This window comes from Pollicipes pollicipes, unplaced genomic scaffold, assembly GCF_011947565.3.
Source record: "Pollicipes pollicipes isolate AB1234 unplaced genomic scaffold, Ppol_2.1 Scaffold_7261;HRSCAF=8764_pilon_pilon_pilon, whole genome shotgun sequence".
In the NCBI taxonomy this organism is placed as follows: Eukaryota; Metazoa; Arthropoda; class Thecostraca; order Pollicipedomorpha; family Pollicipedidae; genus Pollicipes; species Pollicipes pollicipes.
The window spans coordinates 32,471,656-32,486,933 of NW_023597054.1; the positions used below are offsets into that span (position 1 = coordinate 32,471,656).

Consider the following 15,278-nt stretch of genomic DNA (forward strand, 5'->3'; position numbering starts at 1 on the left):
GGGAGCGAAAGAGAGAGAGGGAGAGAGAGGAGAGAGAGAGGGAGAAAGACAGAGAGAGAGAGAGAGAAAGGGAGAGAGAAGAGAGAGAGAGAGAGAGAGAGAGAGAGAGAGTGAGAGAGAGAGAGAGAGAGAGAGAGAGAGAGAGAGAGAGAGAGAGAGAGAGAGAGAGAGAGAGAGAGAGAGAGAGAGAGAGAGAGAGAGAGAGAGAGAGAGAGAGAGAGAGAGAGAGAGCTGCACACAACAGCTACAGATCTAGGACGCTTCCATATACGGCGCACATTGCATGCATTTGACAGGGGCTTACTGCATCGCGGAGATCGAGTAGCTGACAAAAACAAAAACAAGGTCGGCGTGATTGTGACAGCTTTTTACACTTGCACGGAAGAAACAAATTTGTTGGAATCCATCCCTTTCAGTTGCCGAACTTACCTGTGCGACACCAAAATGGACGTCGTGCGTGGATAATCGATAATCTCCTTCCTCCTTGACCTGATTCGTCTCCAATCGACAACGTATCAGCTCGTGCGGAAATTTATTACAAAAGCAGTAATTCTCCTACGCATGAAACTTACGGCTTATGGAAAACATCAGAGCATTCCAGTGAACTATTCAATCTGCTACTTAAATATTTCGCTGAATTATTCCGACACACATTTCCGAAAAATTTGAACGGTGCATTGCGATTTACCAGCCGGAGTGTTCGAATACCGAAACCCAACCGGGTAATCACCTCTCGTTACGAAGCGATATTTCGCGTCAGAGATGAGATATAAAGAAAGTTCATCTGCGATGAACGAATCCAGGTGCTTTCAGCAAGCGCAGCCTCCATACAAGTCACGTCAACATCATTAGAAGCCATTCAGGGCTAGCGATGCCGAGGCGGCGGCGGCCGAAGCTGGGCTGGAAAGGCTCCAACGGCCGCTGAGGCTTCGTGCTTTCCCGTAACAAGGTACCGTGATGCAGGCTGGCGCTGACCGTCAGAGTCGGGCGATGAAACATTCATAAAAACAGGATTTACGTTTCCGCGAAGACCTTCTCACCTTCACTTGTTTGAAATGGAGGTGCGATCTGAAGCGCTTCAGGGCGAGTCCCGTTAACGTGTTCTGAGACCCGCACGTGCGGGGTGCGAAGTCTCTGATTACATCAACGGCGTATGATGAGCCCGGTCGTACTCCTCATCACTCATGGGCTATTCTGGTACGCGTGTCTCACGTACGCAGATGTCAGAGCTGAGCTGTCTGTCCGGCTGATGTCAGAGCTGAACCGCCTGTCCGGCCGATGCCAGGGCTGAGCTGTCTCTCCGGCTGATGTCAGAGCAGAGCTGTCTCTCCGGCTGATGTCAGAGCTGAACTGTCTGTCCGGCTGATGTCAGGCCTGAACCGTCTGACCTGCTGATGCTCGCGCGCGGTGACTGAAGGCGGTGTTTCCAAGGTTTTCATCCCACTCCAGATAGTGGAATGGCGCCACTGCAGGGCAACAGCGGTGTAGTACGCCACTTCAGGCTCAGTTGCAAAACATTGTTCTTGATGCACCGTCTGGAATGCTGCAAATATACAAGCTTTGTAGATGTAACATCTTGGTCGCAGTCGCTACTTTGAGTACCTGACGAAGAAACACCGAAGTAAATTCATATGTATATGCTGCACTGATAAGTAAGAGCAATAGCCGCACTTAATGCTGCAAATTGCATCCTAGAGCCACACCAGACTGGTCATGAGCAATTATCCATTGAAGGGAATCCTACGCCCTTGCATTAATTATACCGCCCTTTTCTTTCAGCAACCAACACAGTGCCGTTCACTGCCTTCGGTTCGCCGGCCCAGCAGCGACAAAGACAACGGCAACAAGAACAACAACAACAGCAGCAGCAGCAGCAGTCCCAGCAGCAGCCTCAGCAGCAACAGCAGCGCCCAGGTCGACTGCTGAACGGCAACAACCTGGCATTCCAGCCGCGGCCACCGTTCCAGTTCGGCGCGCCAGCTCAGTTCGGCGCGCCACAGTTTCGGCCCCAGCCCTTCACCGTGTTCCGGCAGCCACCGCCGGGCCAGTTCCGGCCACCGGCTCAGACACAGTTTGGCCAATTCCGACCGGTCACGGCGCCGCCGCCGGCCGGCGCCGCCGTCCGGTCGCCCTTCCCGCCGCCGCCGCCCCAAACGTTCTTCGGTCGTCCGGCGACGGCGACTCCTCCGACCACCGAGGCGCCGACGGAGCCGCCGCCGGCTGCCACTACCCAGCGCCCGCTGCGGCTGCGGCCGCGCGTCCGCAACCCGGCCGGTCGGGTCACCCTGTTCCAGTTGGTGACCACTTCCACCACGCCGACGCCAGCCGTTGAGCTGGAGCCCACGCTGCGCTCGAACGAAGTGACGGTGTTCGAGCCGTCCCGGCAGGAGGTGCGCGGCCGGTTCGACCAGCAGGCGGCGCCCGAGACCACCACCGAGTTCGTGCCGCAAACCACCCTCGCGCCGACCACCTTCGGCGGAACCACGTTCCCGCTCTTCCGTGAGGAGCCGGAACGCGTTACGCAGCGTCCCGTCGAGGTGCCGACGGAGTTCACGACAGAGGAGCCGTTCAATAGTCTAAATTTCACGAGTGATGGCAGCCTGGTGGAGTTTGTAGACTACTCGCCCGACCCACTGGCTGGCGACCAGTTTTCCGACTACGTGGAAGAGGGCAACGACTCATTTGCTGGCTTCGAAGATCAAGGGCTACAAGGAACAGAAACAGGGCCTTCGAATCAATTCGCAGACACAACAGAGAGGAGTTTAGGCACCACAGGCTTCTCAGGCGATGATGTTCCAGACTTCACCACCGATGACTCTCTGATTGAGTTCACCAAACAACGGGACCAGGTGCTAAGGGGATTCGCTGACGAGGCGGAAACCACCACGGAGGCCCTGGTGTTCGAAGGAGGCTTCGAAAGCACGACCCCAAGTTCCTTTGACGAGTTCGCTACCACCAATGAAGAGTTTGTCAACAGGACGACAGAACCGATAGCATTTGCCACAACGGAGACCACTCCGGAGAGTACCACGGAGCGACTGTTCGCTGTCTCCGACGACAAACAGCTGCAGGATCTGGACGTCAGTCCAGGAGACGTCAGTGAGGAGACGACGCTGGCGCCGGTCACCGAGCCGACCCTGGCCGACGAAGAGTTCACTACGGCTATCACGGCGCCGCCCACCAACCGAATCACGCGCGAAACGACACCGCTGTCGCCGCGGCCCACCCGGCCGTCCCTGCCGCGGCGCGGCCTTTCGTCCTCCATTCGCGACCGGCTCAGGAGCCGCAACAGGGACTCGGGCAGCTCGCGCTTGAGGCCGGCGCAGGACGAGCCCGAGGCTGCCGCGGAGGAGGCGGAGGAGGCCGCGCCGCCGCCGCGCCGCCTGTCGCTACGGGAGCGTTTGCGGCAGCAGCTGCAGGCGAAGCAGGAGGACGCCCCCACGGAGCCGTCGACGGTGGTGACGACTGTGACGGCCCGCCAGGTGAGCGGGCTACCGTCCGGTCGCGCCACCGAGACGACCACGGAGCGACGCCTGGCTGCGCCGACGCGTCGCCCGCGCCCCTCCAGCAGCCGCGGCGGCCTGGCCTCGCTGCTGGTGAAGCAGCTGAAGGACGCTCAAGGGGAGGAGACGCCACCATCAGTCGAGGAGACAACACTCCGCTCCGAAACGAGCCCGCCCACCTCCACCACCGCCGCGCCCGAGACGGCCGCGCCAACAGAGCCGGTGGGACCAGAGCCGCCCAACACGGGTCGCAAGGCGCCGACGCAGCGGGGCGGCCTGGCCTCCTTCATCTCCAAGGGCACGGCGGAGCGACCGTCGCGGCCGGGTCTGTCCTCCCTGATCGAGCGGCTGCGCGGCCGCACCTCCACCACGGCGAGGCCGGAGCCGGGCAGCCGCGAGGGCAAGGCGCTGCGTGCCGACAGCGAAGCTCAGCAGACGACCGTCGTTGACGAGGACGTGTCTCGCTTCCTTCCGCCCGGCTTCCGGCCGGTGAAAGACAGCGTGGAGACAACGACCATACGAAACGAGGATGGGCTGGTCATCATTGAGGAGGACATCAATCCCGACCTGCTTCCGGAGGGGTTCAAGAACAAGGTGCGACAGGACCTTGAGAACTCGGGCGCCGAGCCGAAGCTCACGCCGCCGCCCATCACCTCCACGGCCAGGCCCAAAGTTCAGGTGGAGGAGGTGGAGGACCTCTCGGCCTTCTTGCCGCCCGGGTTCCAGCTGGAGTCTGTGAGTACCACTTCATCCAAGAAAAAGCCTGCTGCCATCGAAGAGGATGTCTCGGCATTCCTCCCGCCGGGCTACAAGGCGCCGGAAACGACCACGGAGCGTTCTCGCGCTCCGATAGTCGCCATTGAAGAGGATGTGTCAGCCTTCCTCCCACCCGGTTACAAACCCCCAGAGACGACGACAACAGAGCGTACTCGATCCCGTGAGCCGATAGTCGCCATCGAAGAGGACGTGTCAGCCTTCCTGCCACCCGGATACAAGCCTCCCGAAACTTCGACCACGGAGCGCAGTCGCTCACGTGCGCCGATAGTCGCCATCGAAGAGGACGTGTCAGCCTTCCTGCCACCCGGGTACAAGCCTCCCGAAACTTCGACCACGGAGCGCAGTCGCTCACGTGCGCCGATAGTCGCCATCGAAGAGGACGTGTCAGCCTTCCTGCCACCCGGGTACAAGCCTCCCGAAACTTCGACCACGGAGCGCAGTCGCTCACGTGCGCCGATAGTCGCCATCGAAGAGGACGTGTCAGCCTTCCTGCCACCCGGATACAAGCCTCCCGAAACTTCGACCACGGAGCGCAGTCGCTCACGTGCGCCGATAGTCGCCATCGAAGAGGATGTGTCAGCCTTCCTGCCACCCGGGTACAAGCCTCCCGAAACTTCGACCACGGAGCGCAGTCGCTCACGTGCGCCGATAGTCGCCACCGAAGAGGACGTGTCAGCCTTCCTGCCGCCAGGCTATAAGCCGCCCGACCCCTCGGATGCTGAGGAGACGACCACCAGTACCACAGCGGCGCCCAAACGCAAGTCGGCTGGCATCGTGTTCCCCTCGAGAGCGGGCGTCTCGCGCACCGTTGAAAGGAAACCGCTGGACCTGTTCATCCCGGGCAAGGTCAGCTCCACGGCTATACCGCCGCTGGAGTTCAAATATGAGCAGTCCGAGAAGGGCCTGTTCTCGCTACTTGGTAATAGGTGAGTATCCGAGACGTCGGTGCGGAAAACGCGCTGTAGTTGTCTATGTCGGAGAGAATCTGGTCATCCCCGTGAGGCGCATCGCGATCACTAGAAGTAGCACAACGTTTATTAAATGTGCTAATTTACAGCTGAGGAATCCTAAATTTCTCTGTGGAATAGTGTGATGACCCTGAAGCCGAAAACTGACGAGATAGCAGATGCATCTCAAGTAGCCAGGGGCGCTGGTGGCTCAAATCCCCCATGAATGATAGTTTAGTTTTCATGACGCAGTGACAGATCCTTGGATTGCTGAAAGAGCTCGGCAACATTTGAGGAGAAAATCTTCAAACTACTGTGAAGTGGGAGTTAAATGACCAGCATTTAGTGCAGTGATGGTGGTCGCAACACTTTCGACCTCATTTGAAGCAAATAACAAAATATTGTGTGTGAAGGATGAATATGTCCGCCCAAACCGAACTCGTGCCAAGATAACGTATTTCATACGACAGCGTGGCAACATTAAAAAATGCGTGAAACCTACCAAATTTGGCATTTTCTCAGCCCAAGACAAGACAGGGCACAACGTCAGTCCGACGCTGATTGGCTACTGTGTGTGGGTGAACTTGGAAGATGCAGTTGTGTTTATTTTCTTAACCCGGACGGCGCCGACGTAACCGCTCGCTGTTCTACCACAGGCCCAAGTTCACCGTCGGGACAAATCCCACCGTCCCTTCAACGGCGGCCACCACACCGGAGTCGTCAGCCTCGTCGACGCCGGCCCAGACCACGGTCGCCACCACCACTACGACCACCACCACGACCACCACCACACGCGTGCCGACCACGCCTGGCGTGTGCGCCTCCAACTGCCGGATGGCCAGCTCGGTGCGGATCCTGGAGGGCCTGCGGTGGCGGCCGGAGCTGGCCATCCGGGGCACCGAGGCCTGGGATGACGCCGCCGAGCTGCTCACCCTCGAGGTCAGTGGCCAGCGGTCGGTGCAGAGCTAGGGCGGCACCGCGCCGAGCCCGGACCGCCCACCGACGGAGTTATGTGCCTGTCACCGGACCGCGTTCGATGCCACAAAACGTGCGGTGCGCTGTTCAGTCGATCACTCTTTAGAAAACAACATGCTGCCAGCAGAGCGTGCTGCACCGCTGCTCTGCTTCCGTCGCTTGTCAGATGGTGGCCGCTGCGGGACGCCAGGAATGGTTCAGCTCGTTCGCTGGTGGACAAGAATCATTGTTTGACGTTTGTTGTCACGGAGCGCTGTTTATTTAGACAACACCTGATTCATCGGTCACCATATGGGGCTGCAAGCGTTATGCCTGATTCGGTACCATGCACATAAAACTATTAAACAGCGTCAAATCGCCGCTCTCACGACATTGTTCTCACTATGTACTCACGCTTTGTACTAACAACATGACTCAGACAGTATCTATAAAAAATTTCCTTTTCGCTCTTCGAAAAGTCCGTTGTAGCATCGCTATTTGCTGTCATATTTTGTATAGCGTTCCGTCATCGTTGTGAGGCGTTGGGTTAAGGCGCTACCTGGTGTAGGCGTTGTTGCACGGCCCCTGGGCGCAGCAGCAGGCACAGGCTGGAACTGCAGCACAGTTCACTGGATGGCGCCGTGACTTGTCGCCAAAGCACTGGCGTTGGGGCGGCCGGCCACGTCAGCGGCAGCTGCGATCCAGCCTGGTGCCGGTCGTGATGGGGCGCCGGCCAGTGGGCTCCGGTCAGCTGTCGGACCGATTGCAGCCGCAGCAGTCACCGCTGTATCGGCCCGGCCGCCATCAATCTGGCTGCCGCCGCCGGCGCCGCGCTGGCCGCCGTGGCACCGGCCGTGGGACCCGCCGTGGGACTCGCCGCGGCACCGGGCGGCCAGGGTCGGCGGCCCGGCGGCTGGCGCGACGCCGCACCGGGAGCCGGGCGCGGCGCGTTGTCTGGCTGCGTTTGATCGGCCGGTTCGCGGCCGGTCGATGGGGCGGGACCACTGATAGCGACGTCTTGTGCGGGGTCGGTCCTCCGGTCGATAGGCGATGCCGTGGGCGGACACCCTCTCGCGGCGTCATTTCCGGTTCCGGCCGACGAACGCGCTGGGCGTGATCATGCCGTGTCCGTCGGCTGACTGTCTCGGCGCCGTTCGAGATCCTGTCATTTCCACTCTAATGAAACCCAACTCATGACGTGATTGTCTCACCAGACGCCCGAAAGGATGGTGTTCGGTGACTTCGGGCCCGGAACCCGCTCGCGAACAGCACCTCCAGTGATGGCGCCCGTTGATCACGTGCGTTTGCTGCAAGATTCACATGTCGGCTTTTCATTTAGGTACGCCACGAACAAGTGCAATCGAGGTACTGGCGCGCGATCACACGCGCACATGGGTAGCGTTAGTCGCGCGTAGCGCGAGCCGCAAGCCCCAGCTCGATTGGCTTGGTCGGCAGCATTACCCGTTTCACTCCGCTTAAAATTCCGGGGCGCGATGGTCGACGCCAAGCCTGTTCAACAATCCCACGCCCCGGCAGAGGGGTTCTCGGGGTTAGGGGAGGGGGTCGGACGTCATCCATCCGCTGTCAGCCCTGCAAGCGGTGGTGGGTTACCATCAGCCAACAGCCAGGGCGGTCTGGCGCTCAGCCGCCCTTTTGTGTTCCAAATGGACGTTTTGCTGGCGCCGACGCTGCGCCATCGGGGTCCCAATCGGCACATCGAGCGCACCGAGTGTGCCGGCCTGTTGCGGGCCCGAGAGCTACCTGGGTCGAACTCCACTCATCTCCGCCTGTCGATCACCAGGATCAGAAAGGAGGATGCTGCTTAATTATCTGGCTGGCAGTGTTAGCTTTAGTCATGGAAGTTTACGGTTGCGAACGTCCACTTTCAGCTGGTTATGCTGTCGAAAGGATATTCTTATACAATCTTAGGACTATGGAAATCCCATGTGGAGTACCTGGGGAAAATATTCGCACTTGCACTCAATACAGGGTTGTCGTTATAGACGTGTGCACGCTATGCTATATGCTATCTGAGAGTATCTGATCGCTTACTTGTACAGGCATAATTTAGGACACACAAGATACCCTTTAACGTACAACTAATAACTGATCAAACAGCCTGTCAAATGTTTCAGTCTGACGTGGCATGCAACGTCATCAGTGGCATGGGGTTATGAGAAACATGATTTATCGGTACCAAAATCCAGAGGCATCAATTGCAATTTTAAGCGGAGAAATAACTTCATGGGTTCCTGAAGTAAGTATAAACAAATCCTCTCCCCTCGTAGTCCACGGGCAACTAGATGTTTCATTCAGCATCGGATTGAATGAGGTGTGCTGTCAACTCTGTAGCTTGCCAGATGTCATGCCTACGTTGAAACTTTCGGCTTTCCGGCTGTCTGGAGCTGACTGCTCTTCTGTCACAAACAACTCAAGAGATCACCCCGGCCGTAGTCGCTACGCCTCTCAGTGCTCGAGGGCCGCAGCCTCGGGCTCATTATTCCGTACGGCGCCGGCACCGACCGCTGGCGGTCTGGAGCAGCGTCGCCGAGCCGGCTCAAACTCGTGATTTTCGCCGTCATCTCTTGGGGCTCTTCCTCCCTCTCCCCTGCCATACCCTGGCTCTGTCTTGGGCCAGTCTCCCCTCGGCATCCCCCGGGGCTGCTGTCCGTGCGCCAGCCGCGCGCCGTCACTGGCGGCGCCCACGGTCCATTCGCCGCGGTGGTGAAACGCAGTCGGACCTTGACCGAACGCGGCTGGGGCACCGAACCGGGGCGCCAGCCGTTGCTCCGGCCGCCAGCTGACGCTCACTACAGCTGACCTGTCGGCGCGGCCGCGGCCCGCAGCTGACCAGTCGGCGCGATCGCGGCCCACAGCTGACTAGTCGGCGCGGCCGTGGCCCGCAGCTGGCTAGTCGGCGCGGCCGCGGCCCACAGCTGACCCGTCGGCGCGGCCGCGGCCCACAGCTGACCAGGCGACGCGGCCGCGGCCCACAGCTGACTAGTCGACGCGGCCGCGGCCCACAGCTGACCAGTCGGCGCGGCCGCGGCCCAAACGGCCGTCCCGGCTTATTGTGTTGACCAGCGCCAATGACCGGTGGCGCACGATTGTCTCCCCGTTCGATGTGGTCGGTCCTGATGGCCGCTGCCGTGGTGCAGGCGGCAGCGCTTCCAGTCCGACCAATGGACAGCAGATTCACGGTCGACGATGATCTCGGACAGCTGAACTGGGATTTTGCACACCTGAGCTCGAACACCATGACCATTATGTGCGCAAATATCCCATACCGATGACCGGCTCTTGAGGCGTTTTAACGCCGCTGACCACGTCACACCATACCGTACCATAACATGCTATACGGTATCAATCAGCCATACCACACTATTCCATATCAGATCATGCCGCACCTTACCATACCATGATCAAAACCGGTCCCGCCCATTGATAAGTGATCCGTGGCGCCTTCAGCAGCGACACACGTGTACTTAGTTTCGCCGGCGGTTGCACACGTTGACCCACCGCCCCGGCGCTGACAGTGCCCCCCCCCCCCTTTGGCGGCCGCATGCGTTGTCCCACCACCCCGACGCTGACAGTGACCCCCTCGTTGGTGGCTGCACACGTTGTCCCACCGCCTCGACGCTGACAGTGGCCTGTCGTCCACAGCTCACCGAGGCGTTCCAGGCTTCGCCGCTTTCCGTCTGGTTTGACCGGGTCGTCATCGACTCATTCAGGTGAGCTTCAGCGGCGTCATGCCCTCTGGCCCTTCCCCGTCCCGTGACCCGCGGACGAAGACGAGTGAGGCGCCCCCCCCCCCCTGACTGTGGCACGCTTATGCAGAGGGAAGTCGGCATAGCAGTTTCTCTGCCGGCATTTTAAGAGTAGACCGGTGTCCATCCACCACCATGTGATTTAATATTGAAGTGTTTTTGAAAGATGGGACGACTGGCGGGACGTGCTGTTAGTCATTGCGGGACACGAGATGAGCTGGCCATTGCCTGAGGCATAACCTAAGCGGTACAGATGTTGAACAAATATGTACATCTGATGCGATGCTGCCCTGAGCCATCACGATGTATGATGCGGCGTGGAGCGGACGAAATGGTAGATGAAGGAAGGTATCTGTCTTATCATGTGGATGATACCAATATCTAAGTTCATGCTGCCCCGTACGTGGTGAAGCTAGTACAAATGGCTTTGATCAACGCACGATAAAATCAGCCTTCCGTGAGAGTCTACCATGCAGAAGTTGGGTGGTGCAGCAATCGCGCGCCAGTTCACAAATCACATTGCTTGGAGATTGGCTGGCCTCGGGTCTGAGCATGCCAGGCAATTTCAGTCGACGCAACTAATCAGTTTAGATGTTGGTCGCAGTGAACAGGATTGTAGACCGAGTAATTCTTGTAGCCCAATCACTCTCGGATCGACTGAGTCCGTTAGTGATCAAAACGCTTGGTGATCTGTGGGGTTAGCACATACTGTGGCCTGCACTGTGCACTTGGTTCCAGTCTTTAAAAGCCTGCCTTTATTTTTTAATATTTCAAATTGAGTGCTCCAAGTAATTACTTGTACGGTAGTGTTGTTAGTCTAAAATGGGGTTTAACTTGAATTGCAGACTTCAGGGCTTTGAGTTCAAAATATAAACCTTTGATGGCTTTTCAACTAATTTTCAATTCAGGCCTTTGATGAAATAGATGAATCCGACTGTGCTGTGGGGGCTCAACCCACTGTTGACGAAAACTGAGTTGAAACCTGCTCCGATCCTGGCCTTTCGGGTTTGTGAGTCCCGATTCCCGACTGATGAGCATGTGCTAAATGCCAGTCAAGGAACAGTAACACCCCTGATGGTGCTCAACTGACGTAGATTCGAGAGCAGTTTTTTGAGCGCCCTCCGTGTCCGTTTATCTAGCCGCGGCACCGTGTCGGTGGTGACGTCACGGCCGCCGAATATCGGTGATGACGTCACGGTCTGTCGGATGTCCCGCCGCTGGCCTCCGGCTTCGGATGGGGATCAAGGTGCCGGTGAGAGCAGTGACTCACGCTGCGGGGGCCGCCAGCATGCGCGGCGGTCGGACCGCACCCCGCGCCGTTCCCAGCCGGTGGGGGGGGGGGGGGCGGGGGAGGGCTGACAGGCCCAGTCATGTGTGGCAACTTATGATGACGTCACTGGTGGGAAACACCGCTTGTAACTGCCCACGCTGTCGGGGGTGATAATGTTTCTGCGATGTCGGCACTTATCGTGAGGGACGTTATTGAGTAAAACTGACAGTAATGAATATTTGGGCCACTCCAAAAACCAGCTAGTGCCGAATGCTCCCCACCACACATTCTAACCTACAGGTAGATCGGAAAAGCGGTGTCCGAACGAAGACCCGGGACATTTTTAATTGACAGCGTTGTATGATATTCCTTGGCGGCATAGACCGTGTACAAGAACAATCAAAACAATAAAAGTGTGAGTAGCATGACGCGTATTTCACGAATGCGTTGCATAGCTTCGACCTTTGGATTTCTGTTCTTCACCGTTTCAGCGCTTGACCTTGTGACATTTACATCACCTGCATGATAAGATAACGGTACATACGCATATATCGCTTAGGTTCAATCTTGATAAATCCGACCGTGCCGTGCGACTTATCCCATTTTTTATGAAAAGGGAAGTGGGGCCTGTTCCGTTCCCGGCCCTTTGACGTTTGGTTAGGACTAAAACCTCCACTCATCCTCCGCCGTTCACAATGATGCGGCACTTGTCATCTGCCCGCGTCGTTACAGTACTTTTGCGAGTTACAAGTGCAACTGTAACTGTAGCCATCATGAGTTACAGTTACAGCATTAGCGAGATTCGTGGCATTCCCCAGTAACTGGCCGATCGGCCGGTAAGGCGATCGTTTCGTATTGCACGCTACCCACCGGCTGTCGGCGGCTGAGCGGCCGTGTATGCTGGGCCCGAGCGGCTCTGGCTGACACCGGCCGGCAGCCGTGTATGCTGGGCCCGAGCGGCTCTGGCTGACACCGGCCGGCAGCCGTGTATGCTGGGCCCGAGCGGCTCTGGCTGGCACCGGCCGGCAGCTGTGTAAGTTGGGCCTGAGCGGCTCTGGCTGGCACCGGCCGGCAGCCGTGTATGTTGGGCCCGAGCGACTCTGGCTGGCACCGGCCGGCAGCTGTGTATGTTGGGCCCGAGCGGCTCTGGCTGGCACCGGCCGGCAGCCGTGTATGTTGGGCCCGAGCGGCTCTGGCTGGCACCGGCCAGCAGCCGTGTATGCTGGGCCCGAGCGGCTCTGGCTGGCACCGGCCGGCAGCTTTGTATGTTGGGCCCGAGCGGCTCTCGCTGGCGTCGGCCGGCAGCTGTGTATGTTGGGCCCGAGCGGCTCTGGCTGGCACCGGCCGGCAGCCGTGTATGCTGGGCCCGAGGGGCTCTGACTGGCACCGGCTGGCAGCCGTGTATGCTGGGCTCGGGCGGTTCTGGCTGGCACCGGCCGGCAGCCGTGTATGTTGCGCCCGAGCGGCTCTAGCTGGCATCAGCCGGCAGCCGTGTACGCTGGGCCCGAGCGGCTCTGGCTGGCATCAGCCGGCAGCAGTCTCGAGCGACAGAGGGGTCGGCCGGTACTGGGTCCGAATAGACCTGATAGCTCCTGGCCGATGGCGGCAGGAGATTGGCATTAGTTTTGGGTTGGGGTTTTGCATGAAACATTTTGGGTCTTAACAAGGACAGAGATGTGAACCGCACCGAATTATCTCCAAAATGTCTATTTCAGTCTGGAACCCCGTACAAACGTGGAGCATTCCTTTTCATTTTCAACTTTAATGCCGGACTTTGGATAGTATGCCCGTAAAAAGCTTAAAGTAATGCTTTGAAGTTGAATTTTTGAGTTTTGGGAAAAAGGCAATTTAATTCAACAAAAGCTCGCTCCGGAACTGTATCCGGAGTTGAAGCACAGTGCATTGTGCAGTGATAGTGTCATGCTTGATCACCAGATCCGAAGTGGCAACATCACAAAGACGAAAGGTTCACAACTAGACTTCCAAACCTGGAAAATCAGCCATTTGTTCGACGCGCACCTAACGTTTTTCAGTGTTTGCAGAATTTTTCGAATTATTTTGCGCAATCTTCTCAACTCCGACTATTTCATAAGAATATGAGGCGATCAAAGTTACTGATGCAATGCGACAAACATATTCGGATTTATCGCCAGATCAACACTATTTTTACGCAGCTGAAACTTTCACAGCTAGATGCAGAGGATCAGCTAGCCTCAATAACGCATTTCCATCTGAATATCCGTCTTTTTCAGTGGTGATGAAGGTGCTCCTTTCCCATTCACCAGCCGATTTGTGGACATCGCCCCAGCCGGCTGCCCTCAAGGACTTTCGTCCGTCAAATCTGGAATCGCGATGCAGAAGCCCGGGGAAACTGCCACCGCTTAATCCCACCAATTGTGTTACCCAACAAGAATACCAGTCGGCCTGCATTGTCTTTCCAGTCCAATCACCAGCGGCCCGTTCTACAGTGGTGGCCTTGAGAAGCGGCAGGGGTGGTCGAGCCAGGCCGCTAGAGGGCCCTTGGGCGGTTCTCAGGGCGACAGCTCCGATTACGGCGGAGCCGCCTCTGATTGCCATTAGTGTCGCGCACGAGCTGGGCGACGCCGCCTGTCAAGCGATAGACGGGCGGGCGTTGCAGGGCGCCATTGTTGCGCACGGCCGGGTCAGCGCCGGGTCATGGCCCATCGTAGACGTGTGCGGCTGAGCGGCCGTGAATGTTGGCCCGAGCGGCACTGGCTGGCACCGGCCGGCAGCCGTGTATGTTGGGCCCGAGCGGCTCTGGCTGGCACCGGCCGGCAGCCGTGTATGTTAGACCCGAGCGGCTCTGGCTCGCACCGGCCGGCAGCCGTGTATGCTGGGCCCGAGCGGCTCTGGCTAGCACCGGCCGGCAGCTGTGTATGCTGGGTCCGAGCGGCTCTGACTGGCACCGGCCGGCAGCCGTGTATGCTGGGCCCGAGCGGCTCTGGCTGACGTCGGCCGGCAGCAGACTCGAAGTACAGAGGGGTCGGCCGGTACTGGGTCCGAATAGCCCTGATAGCTCCTGGCCGATGGCGACAAAAGAGCGTTGCCATGAGTCGGATAAGAACACCAGCTGAGAACTGAGAACACCAGCGGCGCGACGGCGCCGGCTGCACACGGCTCCGCCGACCTCTGCAGTCTGGAGTCGGCAGTCCCAGCTGCTGTGGTGAGACATGGCGATTTAGACAGAATCCGGCTGCATAGGAGGTTTTCTCATGCTGAGGCCACGTCTCAGTCTGACGTTACCCAATCTCAGGAGCACGATACGATCAGATTAAATCCTGACATGAGTATTACGGCACAGCCTAGTAAAGAGCGTGCAGCAACGGCATCGTGGCAAGTTTTTTGTCTTAAGTGTCATTTTTTGCCTCACATTAGGTTGTTGGTTCTGGATTAACCGGTTTCATTCGTTGGCACCGTACTTTTTGGTGAATAAAGGCTTAGACTTGCCCATGAAAACGACATGGGGTACTGACCGCTTGCTCGGCAGAGCCTTATTATTTATTATTTATTTAAAAGCTAAGTCAACAAGGTTGACGGCAGAAAATCTCCCGAATAATCTGCATATGGCTTTATTGGTACCCTGGGCAGACTGTACGTCAGGTAAAGATGTTGGGCTCGCACGGCCAGTGCCCTATAGGACGAATACGCTGACGCTTCGGTGACGTCATCTCACTTGTGTGCAGACCATCCGACCACAAGCTGCACTGTAGTGTTCAACAACCTTGTTATGAAACCCCCAGCACATGATAAAGATGGTTAAAAACGGTTAAGTACCGTGCAGATTTTCTCAACAGTGCTTAAGGTCGACAGCCGACAGCTGTCCTGTTGTTGCTCTGCTGGTCTATCTGCATTTCTGCCGTCGTGGGGTCACGAAGTTGTCGGACGCCATCTCGCATGCAGTCGTGGCAGGTCTGCAAAATCCTGCCATGCTCTTCAAATCTGTCGACGCTAGCCTCTTCTGACGCCTGCATATCCCACCTCCTCGCTCCACCCACCTCGGGATCACGTGGGTGTTTCACGTTGGCCGATGTTGAAGCAG

At 57.8% G+C, this 15,278-nt stretch overlaps 1 protein-coding gene across 1 annotated transcript in view; it reads left to right on the forward strand.

Moving 5' to 3' along the window:
• Positions 1-15,278, forward strand: part of LOC119111313 (mucin-5AC) — a 141,675-nt gene that overhangs the window by 39,050 nt on the left and 87,347 nt on the right. Inside the window, exons 2-4 of the mRNA XM_037235126.1 lie at positions 1,780-5,206; positions 5,884-6,166; positions 9,845-9,912. Of these exons, the coding sequence (XP_037091021.1) occupies positions 1,780-5,206; positions 5,884-6,166; positions 9,845-9,912 (3,778 nt within the window). The remainder of the gene's footprint in view (positions 1-1,779; positions 5,207-5,883; positions 6,167-9,844; positions 9,913-15,278) is intronic.